The sequence below is a fragment of the Hippopotamus amphibius genome, chromosome 4 (genome assembly GCF_030028045.1).
Source record: "Hippopotamus amphibius kiboko isolate mHipAmp2 chromosome 4, mHipAmp2.hap2, whole genome shotgun sequence".
Lineage (NCBI taxonomy): Eukaryota > Metazoa > Chordata > Mammalia > Artiodactyla > Hippopotamidae > Hippopotamus > Hippopotamus amphibius.
In genome coordinates this window covers 176,011,602-176,025,576 of record NC_080189.1, presented here as the reverse complement: position 1 = coordinate 176,025,576, position 13,975 = coordinate 176,011,602, and the positions used below count along the sequence as shown (strand labels likewise).

The 13,975-nt window shown below is 51.3% G+C and overlaps 1 protein-coding gene and 1 pseudogene across 1 annotated transcript in view; both read right to left on the bottom strand.

Moving 5' to 3' along the window:
- The window catches only part of RIN3 (Ras and Rab interactor 3), a 125,269-nt gene that overhangs the window by 65,699 nt on the left and 45,595 nt on the right, over positions 1-13,975 (bottom strand). Inside the window, exon 3 of the mRNA XM_057733235.1 lies at positions 1,911-2,028. Coding sequence (XP_057589218.1) covers positions 1,911-2,028 — 118 coding nt within the window. The remainder of the gene's footprint in view (positions 1-1,910; positions 2,029-13,975) is intronic.
- On the bottom strand, positions 4,454-4,787 carry LOC130852307 (PHD finger-like domain-containing protein 5A; annotated as a pseudogene).

The following is a 13,975-nucleotide window of genomic DNA, read 5'->3' as shown; positions in this document are numbered from 1 at the left end:
CATACAGCCCGTGCTCCACAACAAGAGAAGCCACCACAATCAGAAGCCCTCGCGCCACAATGAAGAGTAGCCCCCGCTCGCCGCCACTAGGGAAAGCCCTCGTGCAGCAACGAAGACCCAACAGCGCCAATAAATAAATAAATAAAAATAAATAAATAAATAAATTTATAAAAAAGGCAGACAGGCTGATGGTTGTCTTTTCTCCCAGATCAAAAGTGCTCTCAGGGTCTGTGCAGCCCCAGGTACCCCAAACAACTTCACTCCTTCTGCAGTCATCGGAGGGTGCTGTATATTTGGTCTGGGGAAACTCTAACACTCCTTCCTCTCTGAGATCCCTACATTTTCTTCCCTGCTGGATGCTGTAGGACAGGAGTCATTAAGGGTTGCTGTATAAATTAACAACCCCACACACTCCTTACCCCTTCCCCAGAGAGCAGGCTCCGAGCAGTTCACCAAGATCCAGGCCCTCTCTGCCTTCCTGGACACGTGTCTGGACCACATTTCCCAGTCTCCTTTGCAGTTGGGTGTAGCCATGTGAGCAGGTTCTAGCCAATGGAATGTGAGCACAAGTGACACACCCACTTCCCACCCATAAGCCTCCTCTTTTCCCTTCCAGCCTTTTGGCCTGGAGTCAACCACAGGGAACCGGAGGCTTGGTGCTGAAGATGGGGTCCCTGAATGAGCCTTCCCCACTGACCAGGAATCTTGCACATGATGGAGAAACCAGCCCCTCCTGGGTTTAAGCCATTACATTTTTTGTTGTTATTGCAACAGCTGGCTAATCTTCCCACTCACATGTTCTCCACAGCATGACTCTCCATCGGACCATCACCCTACACTGCTTACTTGTTCACTGCCTCCTTTTTCAGAGGCAGGGACTGTGTTTTGTTCCCTGCTGTGTCCCCAACGGTAGAACAGCTCCTGACACAGAGCAGACACGTAATAACCATCTGTTGAATACACGAATGAGTGAATTATGTTTCACCCACTCAGTGTATGGCAAGAACAGGAACCTGCCCCCTGCTTTTGCTTTCTCTTCCACCTCTAGAGCTAGAAAATCAGTGTTTAATTGAACTAATACCCTCACCCTTCCGGACCCTCACTATTCCCTCCTCCTTGACACCCTCCCAGAGTCCTTCGCACTGTGGGCTGCATCTTCTGTGCCCCTCGGCCAGAGGTCCCTGTGCAGTCACGTCTGTCACACTGCACAGCGAGTGTTGATGTCTGTGTCCCTCCCACCCACCACGTCCCCCATCCTCCAACTAGACTGGGAGACCCTTGAAGCCAGAACTCTGTCCTTTTCATCTTTGCATCTTCCCAGTGTCAGGCCCAAGTGTCTCTTGAGAAACAGGCACCCTAAAATATGCAATAAATATTTTTTAAAGTATTTATTATGTTTATATAATATTTAATCATGCAGCCCTGCGCACACACAGGATTTTTGTCTTTCAAAGTGCTTGCCCATTGGATCCCTCACAAAGGCCCTCTGACACAGAAAGGAATGGCTATTATATCCATTTGACAGATGAGAAAACTTGAGGCTCAGAGAGGTTCAGTGACTTGTCCAAGATCATGGTTTGAGTGTGTGCTGAGCGATCACCAGGACCCAGGGCCCCAGCCATTTCCTTTCCTTTTCTTCCCTTTCTCCAGCATGACCAAACAAGAGGAAACGTCACAGTGGCCTTGAGGAAGCAAAGCCATCGAGCTGTGACATGGGTGAGTGGAAACTCACATTGACTTTGAGTGATAAACCGAGTTCAAAACAAACCAGGCCAAATAACTTCAGCGGATGAGAGTTTTCCCCCTTCTAATTTTAGACACGTCTGGCCTGAAAGGAGCATCTGTGGTTACAGGGTGTAGCACCTGCTGCTCCTGTGTGGTCGGAGGCAGAACGGGGAGATGGTACTCACTCGATTTTTCTTCTTTAATGGTGTACTCCAGCACCTTGGACGCGCTCTCGTTCAGGGGAGGGAAGTGGACGCAGAGCACCAGCTGCTTCAAGCTGCCGTCCCGGCGGACCAGGAATGCCTGCAACAGAGGAAGGGGGGGGGGGGCTCCATGAGTCAGAGGCTTGTGAGGAGTTAGAAGGACAACAGTGAGATGGACGTCATCTGGAATGTTCCAGAAACAAAAAGGCAAGGTGGGGGAGTCAAGCATTCTGCAGAACTAGGGGTTCTGCCCCGAGAGCCAGGTGTCACCTGGCCCATGTGCCCTGGCTCCTTGAGTCTCAATTTCTCACGTGGGGGGAGGGTCAACTAAATCAATGCAGATGCCTGAGTCCCCCCCCCCCCCCCCCCGCCGAGATGCTGGTTTGTTCGGGGAGGGGGAGTCTGGAAGCAGCTGAATCTGCTACAGGTAGCGGTCTGGGCTCCACACTTGCAAAAGCGCCAACGTACACACGCCCCAGCACGTATGCTCTGGGGGAGGCGGCTGGAAACAGTCACCAATGTTAGTCAATTCATATTACTTTTTCCCCCATGGAAACAAAAACAGCTGGTAACTAATATGAGCTTTCTCTGTGACAGGAACTGTTATGAATACTTTGCATACATTCACCTGCTTCATTCTCTCAATAACACTGTGACGTGAGCTGTTAGCCCCACTTCACAGATGAAGAAACCTTCACAGATGAAGAAACCTCTCTGACCTTAACAGGTCCTGGCTCCTCGGGCTGGTGTGAAGATGGACGGAGGAAATACTCATATGGGCTGGGCCCCCAGGACACATCCTGGAGGCTCTGCCCAGCCAAAGCCTCACAGCTGAAAGGAGCAGAGCTGGGATTCAGCCCTGGACGCTGGTGTCCACACTCCAGACCCCACGCTATGCAGCCCCTCTCTGTTCCACACATCCTGCCCAGGGAGGGACTTGCCCTATCTTCTCCTATGGGTTTACTCTGGTCAAAAACAATGCTTCTGGGACTTCCTAGGTAGCACAGTGGTTAAGAATCCGCCTGCCAATGCAGGAGACACAGGTTCGAGCCCTGTTCCAGGAAGATCCCACATTCCACAGAGCAGCTAAGCCTGTGTGCCACAACTACTGAGCCCGTGTGCCACAACTACTGAAGTCCATGCATCTAGAGCCCGTGCTCTGCAACAAGAGAAGCCACCAAAATGTGGAGCCTGTGCACCACAATAAAGAGTAGCCCCCACTCGCCACAACTAGAGAAAGCCTGTGCACAGCAACGAAGACCCCACACAGTCAATAGGTAAATTAATTAATTAATTAATTAAAAAGTAAACAAAACCCCCCAAAAAACGATGCTTCTGAGCCCCGAGGGCCTATCTGTGCTTTGGTAACCAAGCATTACTCGAAGTCTAAACCAGAGCCAGCGTATTTACAGACACTTCACTTTTACTTCTCCTCCTCCTGACGACAGTCCTGCTCAGTTAAGGGGACTGTGACTGAAGTTTTCCACTGCCACACCCACGGCGGCCCTGGGGCAGTGCCCTCCCCACAGCCATCCAGGGGAGGGAACCCCTGCTTCCTTTCACAGACTCTGTGCTTTTAAAATGTTCTTTTCACTCTCCATTGGCCCCATGCAGGCTCAGCCCTCCTCCCAGGTGACGACAGACATCTTCTGGGATCTCCCCAGCCTCCTGGGGCATGGCTTCCTCCGGGAGAGAGGGAGAGGGGGTGGTCCTCCCTCAGGGAAGGGTCCCGCCTTCCTCTCCTGAGAAAAGACTGAGTTACGATGTCCCCCCTCCCTTCCACCCTCATCCCAGCCCAGGGTTCTAAGCCACTCCCACTCAGGCTCCAGGAGCCTGGGCTAGAGTTTGGAAGACCAGGAGTCTGGCCAAAGATGCTGAGACAAGGCTGGGGAGCAGGGCCACTGGGGCCTCCAGAGGACATGGCCCCAAGCGTGAGAGGCTTTGGAGGAGCACAGAGATGGAGCTTCCTCCCTTCCCCCACCTAGACTCACTGTCCGCCACCCTTTGGGTGATGTTCCAAATTCCCCACCGTTGTTTTTTGTGTGTGTGTTAGAAGATGAAACGCCCACATTTATTGTTCTGAGAGTCCCCCCCACACTGCAGGTGTTTCATCAAGGACAACTGCCATCAGAGCTGCTGCAGGAACATGCTTCTCAAGGCAGGTGGCTTCAGAGTCAACTCCACAAGCAAAGACTGAAATGATCTATTATTCCTATCTTAGAAGCTTTTGATGTACAGAACTTCTTGATGTAGATAACACAGCCTTGCTTCTTGAATTTAAGGAACGCCATGAACTAATCTATCAACTTTTCTCTCATACAGTCTGCCAGAATGCTCAGTGAAGAATCTTTTTTCCATTCCTACCATGTCCGCGTGAGAGGAGAGGAAAGGGTGGAAAGGTGCCAGTGTACTAACAGGCAATTCAGGTGATGCTCTGTGCTCCACTTCCTTTCTGCTGGCAGTAGTAGGCATTTCTTTTGGCAGCTGCAGCAGCTTGATGCGGGGAGGAAGAAGCAGCCCACCAATCACCTCTTCTTGAAGCCATATTTTTTTGCATTCGTAGAAGAGATCTGTCTTAGAGCTTCCCAAATGGACAATCTTTGGGCAACCAACTCTGTCTTTCTCCTGGATGGTGCACTCCTTACAATAACAGGTATCCAAAACTCCCGGGCCTCCACAGATCACACAGCGGCCCTGGTAAGAGCCATAGTTACATTCATCACATATGCGCACCAGGGTGCAGGGACACACATAAGAGTCACAGATCATACCTTTGCCATCACATTTTTCACACAGTCTTCCAATAGCAACACCAGCCTGCTTGCGGCAAAAGATCAAGTCCGGGTGATGTTTAGCCATAGCTCCCTCTCAAGCCACCGGAGACCTACCTTTGTTATTGATCACTATTATTATGACATTGCTACACTGTTATAATTGTTAATACAATGTCATTAGAATTGTTAATAAAGCATTATAGTAATATCGTTATTATTGACTAGTAGCAGCTAACACGTATCACTTCCCTAGTCTGCCCAAACCTTAACCCCAGTTCATCAGATTCCATGATCTTACTTAACTCTCATATGAGAGGGGCTGCTGTTATTATGCCCATCTTACAGATGAGGAAACTGAGGTAGAGAGAGGCAGGTAATGCCCAGGAGGACAGGGCTAGGAAGTGTTGGAGTTGGGATCTGAGCTCAGGCCCTTCAGCTCTAGATACTGAGCCCCGGCTGCCCCCGCACGTGGCCCACAGCGGGTGGTCTCTCAGCTTAAGCTTCTGCTCTCCGTGAGTGTGCCCCTTGGGGGCAGGACACAATGCATCACTGAACCGTGGTCAGAAGTGAGTTTACCAGCCCCTCTCCTCACGCAGGGCAGGTGGAGAGAGCCTGAGGACGCAGTGGGCACAGGAAGGTGGCAGAGAGGCTTCCGGGGCAGCAGAGTGAGGCGGGCAGGGGTGCTGCTGCCACACCTGAAGGCCGCCCTCCTAGGGGACCCAGCAGGAGGCCAGCTCTCCTCTAGCTGCCTCTTTGCCCTCCGCTCTGTCAACGCCCGCTGAGCTGATGCGTCCACCTGGATCTGAACTGGCCCCAGGAACTTGTCTTTCAAAGAAAAGAGGTCACTTTGGCTCCTCTTCAGAGATCCAAGGCAGAGCTGCCTCATACCCATCAGGTGCATGGGAACCAGCACGTGTGACGGAATGTAGGCGTGTGTGTGTGTGTGTGTGTGAATGTGTGTGTACGCGTGTGTGTGAGAATAAGCCTGTGGGTGCTATAGAAAATACATCTGGCCTTTGTCCCCGGTTTCTAGCACAGAGTTTGAAAAACCCTTGGAATTTCCTGAGTGGTAGGTCTTTTGCAATCATAAGCAGCCCCTTTGGGCCATACCTGAGTTTATGGTAACAGGTGACTCAGGTGGGACCTTAAAGAAGGGGCTGCCCCAGAAAGACAGTCATGTAATTAGAGGGTTGGAACCTGAAGTCCCCTCTTGATATTTGGAAAGGGGAGAGGGACTGCAGACTGCGTTCAAGCACAGGGCAATGGGGACTTCCCTGGTGGTCCAGTGGCTAAGATTCCGCCCTCCCAATGCAGGGGGCCTGGGTTCGATTCTTGGTCAGAGAACTAGATCCCACATGCCGCAACTAAAGACCCCCGCCTGCCACAACTAAAGATGCCGCATGCAACAATGAAGACCTGGTGCAGCCAAAAAAATAAATATTTAAGGAAGAAAAAAAAGCACAGGGTAATGATTTAATCTCCTGGTTGGCAAACACACTGATATGTGGGGAGGGTGCCATGCCCGGATGCCACGGGAAGAGGGTATCGGAGTTCCGTGTCCCCCTCCCTCCAAACCTCACCCCCAGGTGTTTCATTCAGCTGCTCTTGAGTTGTAGCCTTTATAAGCATAGTGCTTTCGGTGAGTTTTCTGGGTCTTATTATCAAATTATCAAACCTAAAGATGGTTCTTGTTTGTGGCCAAGTCAGACAGAAGTATGAGAGGCTGGGGACCCCACTTGTGTCTGGCATCTGCGGTAGGGGTAGTCTTTGGGGGACCTTTCCTTTAACTTATGGGGTCTGTGTTCACTTCGGGTAGTCATGTCAGAGGTGAACTGAATTGAATTGTAGGACATCCAATTGGTATCAGAGTACTGTTGTCGAGTATAGTGAAGGGACTTCCCTGGTGGTGCAGTGGTTAAGAATCCCCCTGCCAATGCAAGGGACATGGGTTCGATCCCTGGGCCAGGAAGATCCCACATGCCTCAGAGCAACGAAGCCCGTGCGCCACGACTACTGAAGCCCGCGTGCCTTGAGCCTGTGCTCTGCAACAAGAGAAGCCACTGCAATGAGAAGCCTGTGCACCACAACGAAGAGTAGCCCTGGCTCATCACAACTAGAGAGAGCCCGTGCGCAGCAACAAAGACCCAACGCAGACAAAAAGAAAAAAAATAGCAGTGCATAGTGAGTGTGTGTGCAAGTGTGTGAATGTGTGTGCGTGGACATGTGTGGGGTGAGTGTGGAAAGAGGGAACTCTGGGCTGCCCCCAGGGTACCCCCTGCTGCAGCTTTGGGGAGCAGGACACAGGGAGGGAGGCCCTGGGGAGGGAGGCCCTGGGAAGGCAGACAGCTATGCTGGATCCTCGACCCTGAGCCGGGCACGAGCTGAGGCTGGCGCCCTCCTGAAGTGGAACCAGACTGGGGGTCCCTGTCTTTGTAGGGCAAATGCTCCCTTTACACATGAGGTGCACCTGTGTGGGGCACACAAGCCCAGGTCACTTGTTCAGAAGCACATGCACACAGCAGAGCTGGCCCTCACCATCTCGGAGTGTCCAGAATGACACAGAAAGGAAGGCAGTGCTTGTCAAACGTGAGTCATGCATGACCCATGAGGACAAATGCCACCAACCATTTTTCCCCCCAAAGAAAATACAAGAGAACAAAACAAGATAATAAGGATACCTATCAAAAGGATGGACTTTTTGTCAGAGAGAGAGAGAGAGACCAATGGAGGGCCAGGGCCACAGCACAACACAGATTTCTCACTCTACGGATGCTCACTTTCCTCCTGGACTACTGGACCCCACTGAGCTCTCCCTAGGGTGCCTGCAATACAAATCACGGTCGCCAGCCTCCACTGGGACCTCCCACCACGCCGCCCTGCAGTCTAATTGTCTCTTTCACACCCAGCACCTAACTATTTCTAGATTTCTTCACTCTCCTGAGACATCGACCCTGTCCTCCACCCTCCTGTTTCACAGAAAGAAAGAACGTAAGCACCCTCGGACAGGAACCCCTCCAGCTGGGGGAGAGGCACAATCTGTCACGATCTGCATTTCTTCCTGGGCTCCCAGAGGGCCCTGGGCAGCCAGCTATGAGCTCTGTGGTTCTGGGTAATTCCGTGGCCTCTCGAGCCTCAGTGCTCTGATCTGTAAGTGGGGATAACACCCATGACCACCCAGCAGAAACAAGAAATGAAACCAAAGCCCTGCCCCTCCGTGTTGGAAGAAGTAACTGAGATGTTGCATAAGAAATCACCCAACGGGATATATGTGTTTCCACCGAAGCTCACTAAGGATTAATTCTCCATCTGCCTCCACCCTCCTCGCCCACGGCTGGTTTACCTTCCTCAGTCTCCCAGTCTCGGGCTCCAACTAGAACTGGGGATCAGTCTGCCACGTGTGTTTCTTGTGAAAAAGACTCAGAAGGGATTTCCTTGAGAGAGTGGTTCAGTGGAGGGTAAGGAGCCAGAAGTTAAAAGAGTGGCTGACGTCTGCGCTCTGGGCCAGGTACCTGACACTTGGCATCACCCAGCTCTCCCCATGGCCCCGTGAAGAAGGCACTATTACCATTCCTTCTGATGGAAGACTCAGGGCCCAGAGAGGTTAAATAAACCCAAGGCCATGCAAACAGGAAGTGCAGAAGCAAGATGCAAACCCAGGCGTGCCAAGAACATCTCACTTACCTCCTGCCATCAAGTCTGTGTTATCTGCTACTCACTGCGAGGCAGGGGTGCAGACGGGGGTGGAAAGTCCCTCAGGCTGGGCACAGGTTCCCAATTCTGAACGCCCAACACCCACCCTTTCAGCATGGCCACAAAGCTTCCTGTAGTACTTCCTTCTGCCATGGCCAAGTCCTGGGGCTCCTATCTGAATAGCCAAGATAGGGCACTGGGTGGGGGGTCTGGGGGGATGAATTAGTGGGAGAGGAGCAGGGAGGGCGGCTAGAGGAGTCCTCTGACCCTTTGCCCCCAGACGGCAGTGGGGGAGGGGGCACTGACAGGTGCCTGCTGTGGGCGGAACTCCGGACAGTGGTCTGTCTTGGCCAGTGTCCTTTGGAATGAGACGGTCTGTTCTGTGTTCCCCTTTGGGGAGGTCTGGCTGCTCAGCTAGTCTCAGGGTCCCTTCTAGGAAGTATCCACAGACAGCACCTCAAAATTAGTGTCACTGTGAGGCTCACTGCAAGAATATATGCAATGAGGTAACTCCTGCAAAGGGTTCTAGATTAGGGTGTGTCTCCCGTGCTTAAACCCAGCGGAGTCCAGCTGAAGCCAGTGCCAGGAGAAGGGCACCTGAATGAACTGCCTGTGTCCCCCTCGCCCCCACGCACACTGGGTGTCCACTGCTTATTCTCTAAGGAGATGTTGCCCACGATGGTGGTTGTAGGTGAGCACCCAGGGGGCTAACAGGCTGGGTGTGCCACCCAGAGCTCCTGCTTCAGCACCCTTGGAGGATCCACGTGCAAAGTCTCCAAGCCCCTCTTCTCTTTATACCCCCTGGCAGCTCTCTTTTCAGGGCTGCAGGGGGACTCAAATCTCAGCTCTGCTCCTTACCTGTGGGTCGGTAGGCAAGTTACTTTTACTCCTCTGGTCTCAGTTTCCTCATCTGAGCCTGAGAACAATAACACCCATCTCTCAGGGTTGCTGTGAGAACTGCTGATCGTGTGTGATCACAGAGTATGCACTTAGCGACATTTATTATTATTACGCACTGCTACCATTTACTGAGCACTAAACCACAGGCTAAGATTTTTATACGCATAATCTCATTTGACAAATAACTGATAATTATTAAGATTATCTTTTTTCCAAGCAAATAGGAAAACAGACTCAAAGATCATTCGTCTATGTGGTAGATGAAAAATGGCCACAAAGTTTTTACAGCTCCTTCCATCAAGAGCTGGAGTCTATCTCCCTGCTCCTGGAAGGACGGCCTTGGGACGTGCTTTGACCGAAAGAATGCAGCAGAAATGACACTGTGGAGTGCTCAGCCTAGGCCTTAAGAGGCATGTCTGCTTCCATGCTCACCCCTTTGGACCAGAGCTGTCACGTGAAGAAGGCTGAGCAAGCCTGCTGGAGTCGTGAGGCCCAGTCCACAACCGCCAGCCAGCCAATCAAGGCCATCTCAGGCCAGCCAGCCCCAGTCAAACTGCCAGATGACTGCAGCTGCTTGACTGATCCCAGGAGACACCAGCAGAAGAACCACTCAGCAGCACCCAGCCCAAATTGCTGACCCAGAGAACCCTGAGAAAGTCAAATGGTGACTCCTTTAAGCCACTGGACTTTGGAGCGGTTCATTACGCCACAGTAGGTAATGGTATGGCAGTGGGATATGCAGAGGTGGGACCTCATCCTTTGCATACCTCCCTCCTCTCTTCCTTCTATGAGGTGCTGTTGCGGGGCCCCCAGAGCTTGGTGGGGAAGTTTGAAAGCCACAGATATGGCCAGCTCCTCACTCTACAGCCAAAGAAACCAAGACCCAGACATGCAAAAAGACATCCTGCAGTCACATTGTTTGTGGCAGAGCCGGGACAAGAATGGAAGGTCAGTGACCTTCAGATCAGGTTGTGACCATTACAGTACATGTCCTCCAACGCAGCCAAGCCACTGTGTGTCAACTGAGCATGTGTTCTATGCCAGGCACCTGCTTAGAGGTTTTAGATACCTTGCAGCAACTCCCTCCCTGGGATGTAGCGTATTTTACCTCTCGTACAGATGAGAAAACAGTGTAGGAAGAGGACTGGCAAGAAGAGAGGGAAACGGGAAGGTCTGTAGTGTTGGGCCTTGGAGCCCTTCTGTGGAAGCCTGAGATGGGTCATGATAGTTCCTGCATGGGATGGTCACTATGAGTTAGTTCTCGGAGAACCAGTCCTCTCCCTCTCCTTGCTAACTGACCTCAAAGCTGGCCTGGGTGCAAGGCATTCTGCCTCAGGAGATGAATCCTGTTTGGTCAAAACCAATTATGGCTATTCTGCTCCCCTGTGCCACTCACCCCCTTCCCAAGCCTCCCTTCACAGTCAGGGGTAGCCAATAAGGTATCTGGAAAAACATCTGTTCCCTGACAAAAAGACTGAGGCTAAGAGAAGAAAGCCTTTTGCCCATGACCTCCTTTAAAATGGGTGAGACGGCTGGAGCTGCAGCCGCTATTTTGTAACCATGAGGTGACAAACCTGAGGACAAAAGCCAACCTTGAAGGTGGGAGAACAGAAAAGTGGAAAGAACCTGGGTCTTGAAGACATCACTAAACTGCTAAACTAGTCCTAGAACCCCAAATCTCCAGATTTCTCATTAGGTAAATAACAGTAGCCTTACGGCTGAAGCTACCGTAGGCTGGCTGTTACTTAGACTGAAAGCATTCCCAGTTGACCCAGTGCCTCAAAGGATTATTATTTTTAATTAATTACTTAATTAATTTTGCTGTGCTGGGTCTTTATTGCAGCGTGCGGGCTCTTTGTTGCAGCATGCATGGGCTCTCTAGTTGTGGCATGCCGCCTTAGTTGCAGTATATGGGATCCTAGTTCCCCGATCAGGGATCGATCCCGGGCCCCCTGCATTGGGAGCACAGAGTCTTAACCACTGGACCACCAGGGAAGTCCCTGCAAAGGATTACTGAAAGAACTGCCCAGGTGACTTCAGAAGAGTGCCTGCCATATAATAAGCACCCAATATACAGTGTCTCTACCTGCCTCAGAGACCCCTGCTGTACGGAGGAAGTGTTTGTGTCCTCCTGTTCATGGATGGCTCTGTGATTCAGAAAGGCAACATGGTGGGGCAGCAGGCACCCCGGACATGGAAAGACACCCTCACTAGCAGCTCCAGACTTCAGGTCTCAGCCCCGAGTGAAAGGATGAGCTCAAGGTGAGCAGCGAGGGAGCGTGAGGTGACAAGTCCAGGCACAGGCGCCTTCTCTGTCCACTTCCAGGACCCTCGCCTGTGGGCTCCCTGGGCTTATGAGGATGGAGCAGCTCACACCGGGAACCTCCCTGAACTACTGCTCCCGAAAGCCTTCCCTGATTAATCGGGCCACCCACAAAGCCAGCTGTGCCCCAGCACCCTCACCCAACCTCTCTCCTCTACGGAACAAACGTCGTCTGGTGCCTTGCTGAGCTGACACCTGAGTCAGCCCACTCCTTCTGTTCCCTCTTTATTTTTTCCCCTTTTGTCACCTCCCCCAGTACAATGGATTAGGAACGTGCAAAAAGGAGAAGAATCCTCTTCCCCCAACTGTTCAAACTGACGGGTGACATGCCCACTCCGAGGGTCCAGTTTTCTCTGAAGAGCTAGGATTCCCCCATGCCCATTCCCTGAAACAACAGTGGGGTCATGGTCAAAGCCCTGGGCCACGAGGCAGGACACGGCGTCCCTCCTAGTGCCGACCCTGGTCTCCTGTGCCTTCGGCAAGTCACGTCTCCTCTCTGAGCTGGCTTTTCCAGTCTAGGCAGAGAAGGGAACAAAAGGGTCCAGGACTCCTTCCTTCTAGAAGATTCCCTCCCAGCATCAGTGTCTTGGGGTCTTTCCCAAACCCAAGAGACTTACATGAGGGTTAGATTCACGGGTAAATTACTGCAATGCAGAAGGTTCGAGCCCCTGGCTGGTGTGGGAGCCATTCCCTGTCCACCTTCAGCCAGCTTGGGTTTTGGAAAGACCAGCTGATTTCAGTAACAGCTGGGACAGAATACGGTTAGGGAGAGAATTATGCAGGCCGCACTCCCCTCCTCCTCTCCAAATAAATACGTAAAAACCCAAAGCTAAATACACTAGAAATGGTTTTGTTTTTCACTATCTCTTTTTGGCCTGGACAATCCAGAGCTGTCTGCTTTTCCACTTCTGTTATTTTAGGACTATTTTCCAGTTGCTTGGGGAAATTTTCCAATCATGCTCTTTAGGGCCAGAACAGAAGTGGCTGGTTCTTCACAGAGACCACAAGTGCAGGGGCTTCTGTGCCCATGGGAGGTCAGGAGTCCAGTGGCTGAAGCCCACTCTGGACACATGTGGCCCACCTCTCTCATTAATTATAACGAGGTTGTAGCCTGGCACGGAGCAGAGTTTCTCAACCCTGGCTGCATATTGGCATCACTCGGGAGCCTTAAAATCACGCTGATGAGTGAGCCCCACTCTAAACCAAAGAAATCAGCATTTCTGGAGATAAGGCTGAGACACTGTATTGTTGGTTTTTATGTAATATAAATTTAATTATTTATTTTATTGGCTGTGTTGGGTCTTTTTCTGCTGTGCGCGGGCTTTCTTTAGTTGTGGTGAGTGGGGGCTACTCTTCATTGTGGTGCGCGGGCTCCTCATTGCTGTGGCTTCTCTTGTTGTGGAGCACGGGCTCTAGGCACGTGGGCTTCAGTAGTTGCAGCACACAGACTCAATAGTTGTGGCTCACAGGCTCTAAAGCGCAGGCTCAACAGTTGTGGCGCATGGGCTTAGTTGCTCCATGGCATGTGGGATCTTCCTGGAACAGGGATCGAACCTGTTTCTGTCTCATTGGCAGGCGGATTCTTAACCACTGCGCCACCTAGGAAGCCCCTGTGCTGTTGTTTTTTTAAGTCTTTGAAAGCAATCAGTTGGTGGGTTCAAATCACCCTGTATCACTTAGAAGCCTTATTACTCAGGGCAGCCTCCTGACCGTCAGAGTTGAGTTTCCTCACTTATAAAATAGAGAGCCTGCCCCCTGTTGGAAAGATGAGAGATGGTGCTTGGCACACAACAGACCTGCTGACTGTGCCTTCTTCCCTGGCCCTGGCACCCTGAAGGGGCAGGAAAGGGGCTTCGCTGATGCTTTTGCCAAACTAATATTGAACGGAACTGGTATTCCTTGGGCTCACAGCGAGGGAAGATGCCTTGAACGTGTGCTGGTCCACATTGCAACTCAGGTTACTGCAACTCTTGAGCTAACCCCTCACTACAAAAAGCAATCTTATAAGAGGTTTCCCTCACTAAAAGAAAACCTCTTGGCCTAGAGGCAATGACACTTCTGTAGTAATGGACACACATCGTGCCCAGATCTTGGTTTCTAATATTATTCTCCAACAAAAGGAACATGGGTTCCTTGGAGAAATGGCTGGTCCTAGGACTGGGGCAAGAAATATACGACACAATCCAGAGCATCTTTTAGTGTCAGAAAGTGAGGAAGTGCTCCGAACAAACAAATAAGCAAAACACACACACAGTGATGGGGGTATGTCAAAGGGACACAGGAGCCAACTGAAAGAGTTCCCAGTGGACAAAGCTGGAACAATTTGAGCAGTAAAATAATTACAGCAGTAATGGATTATA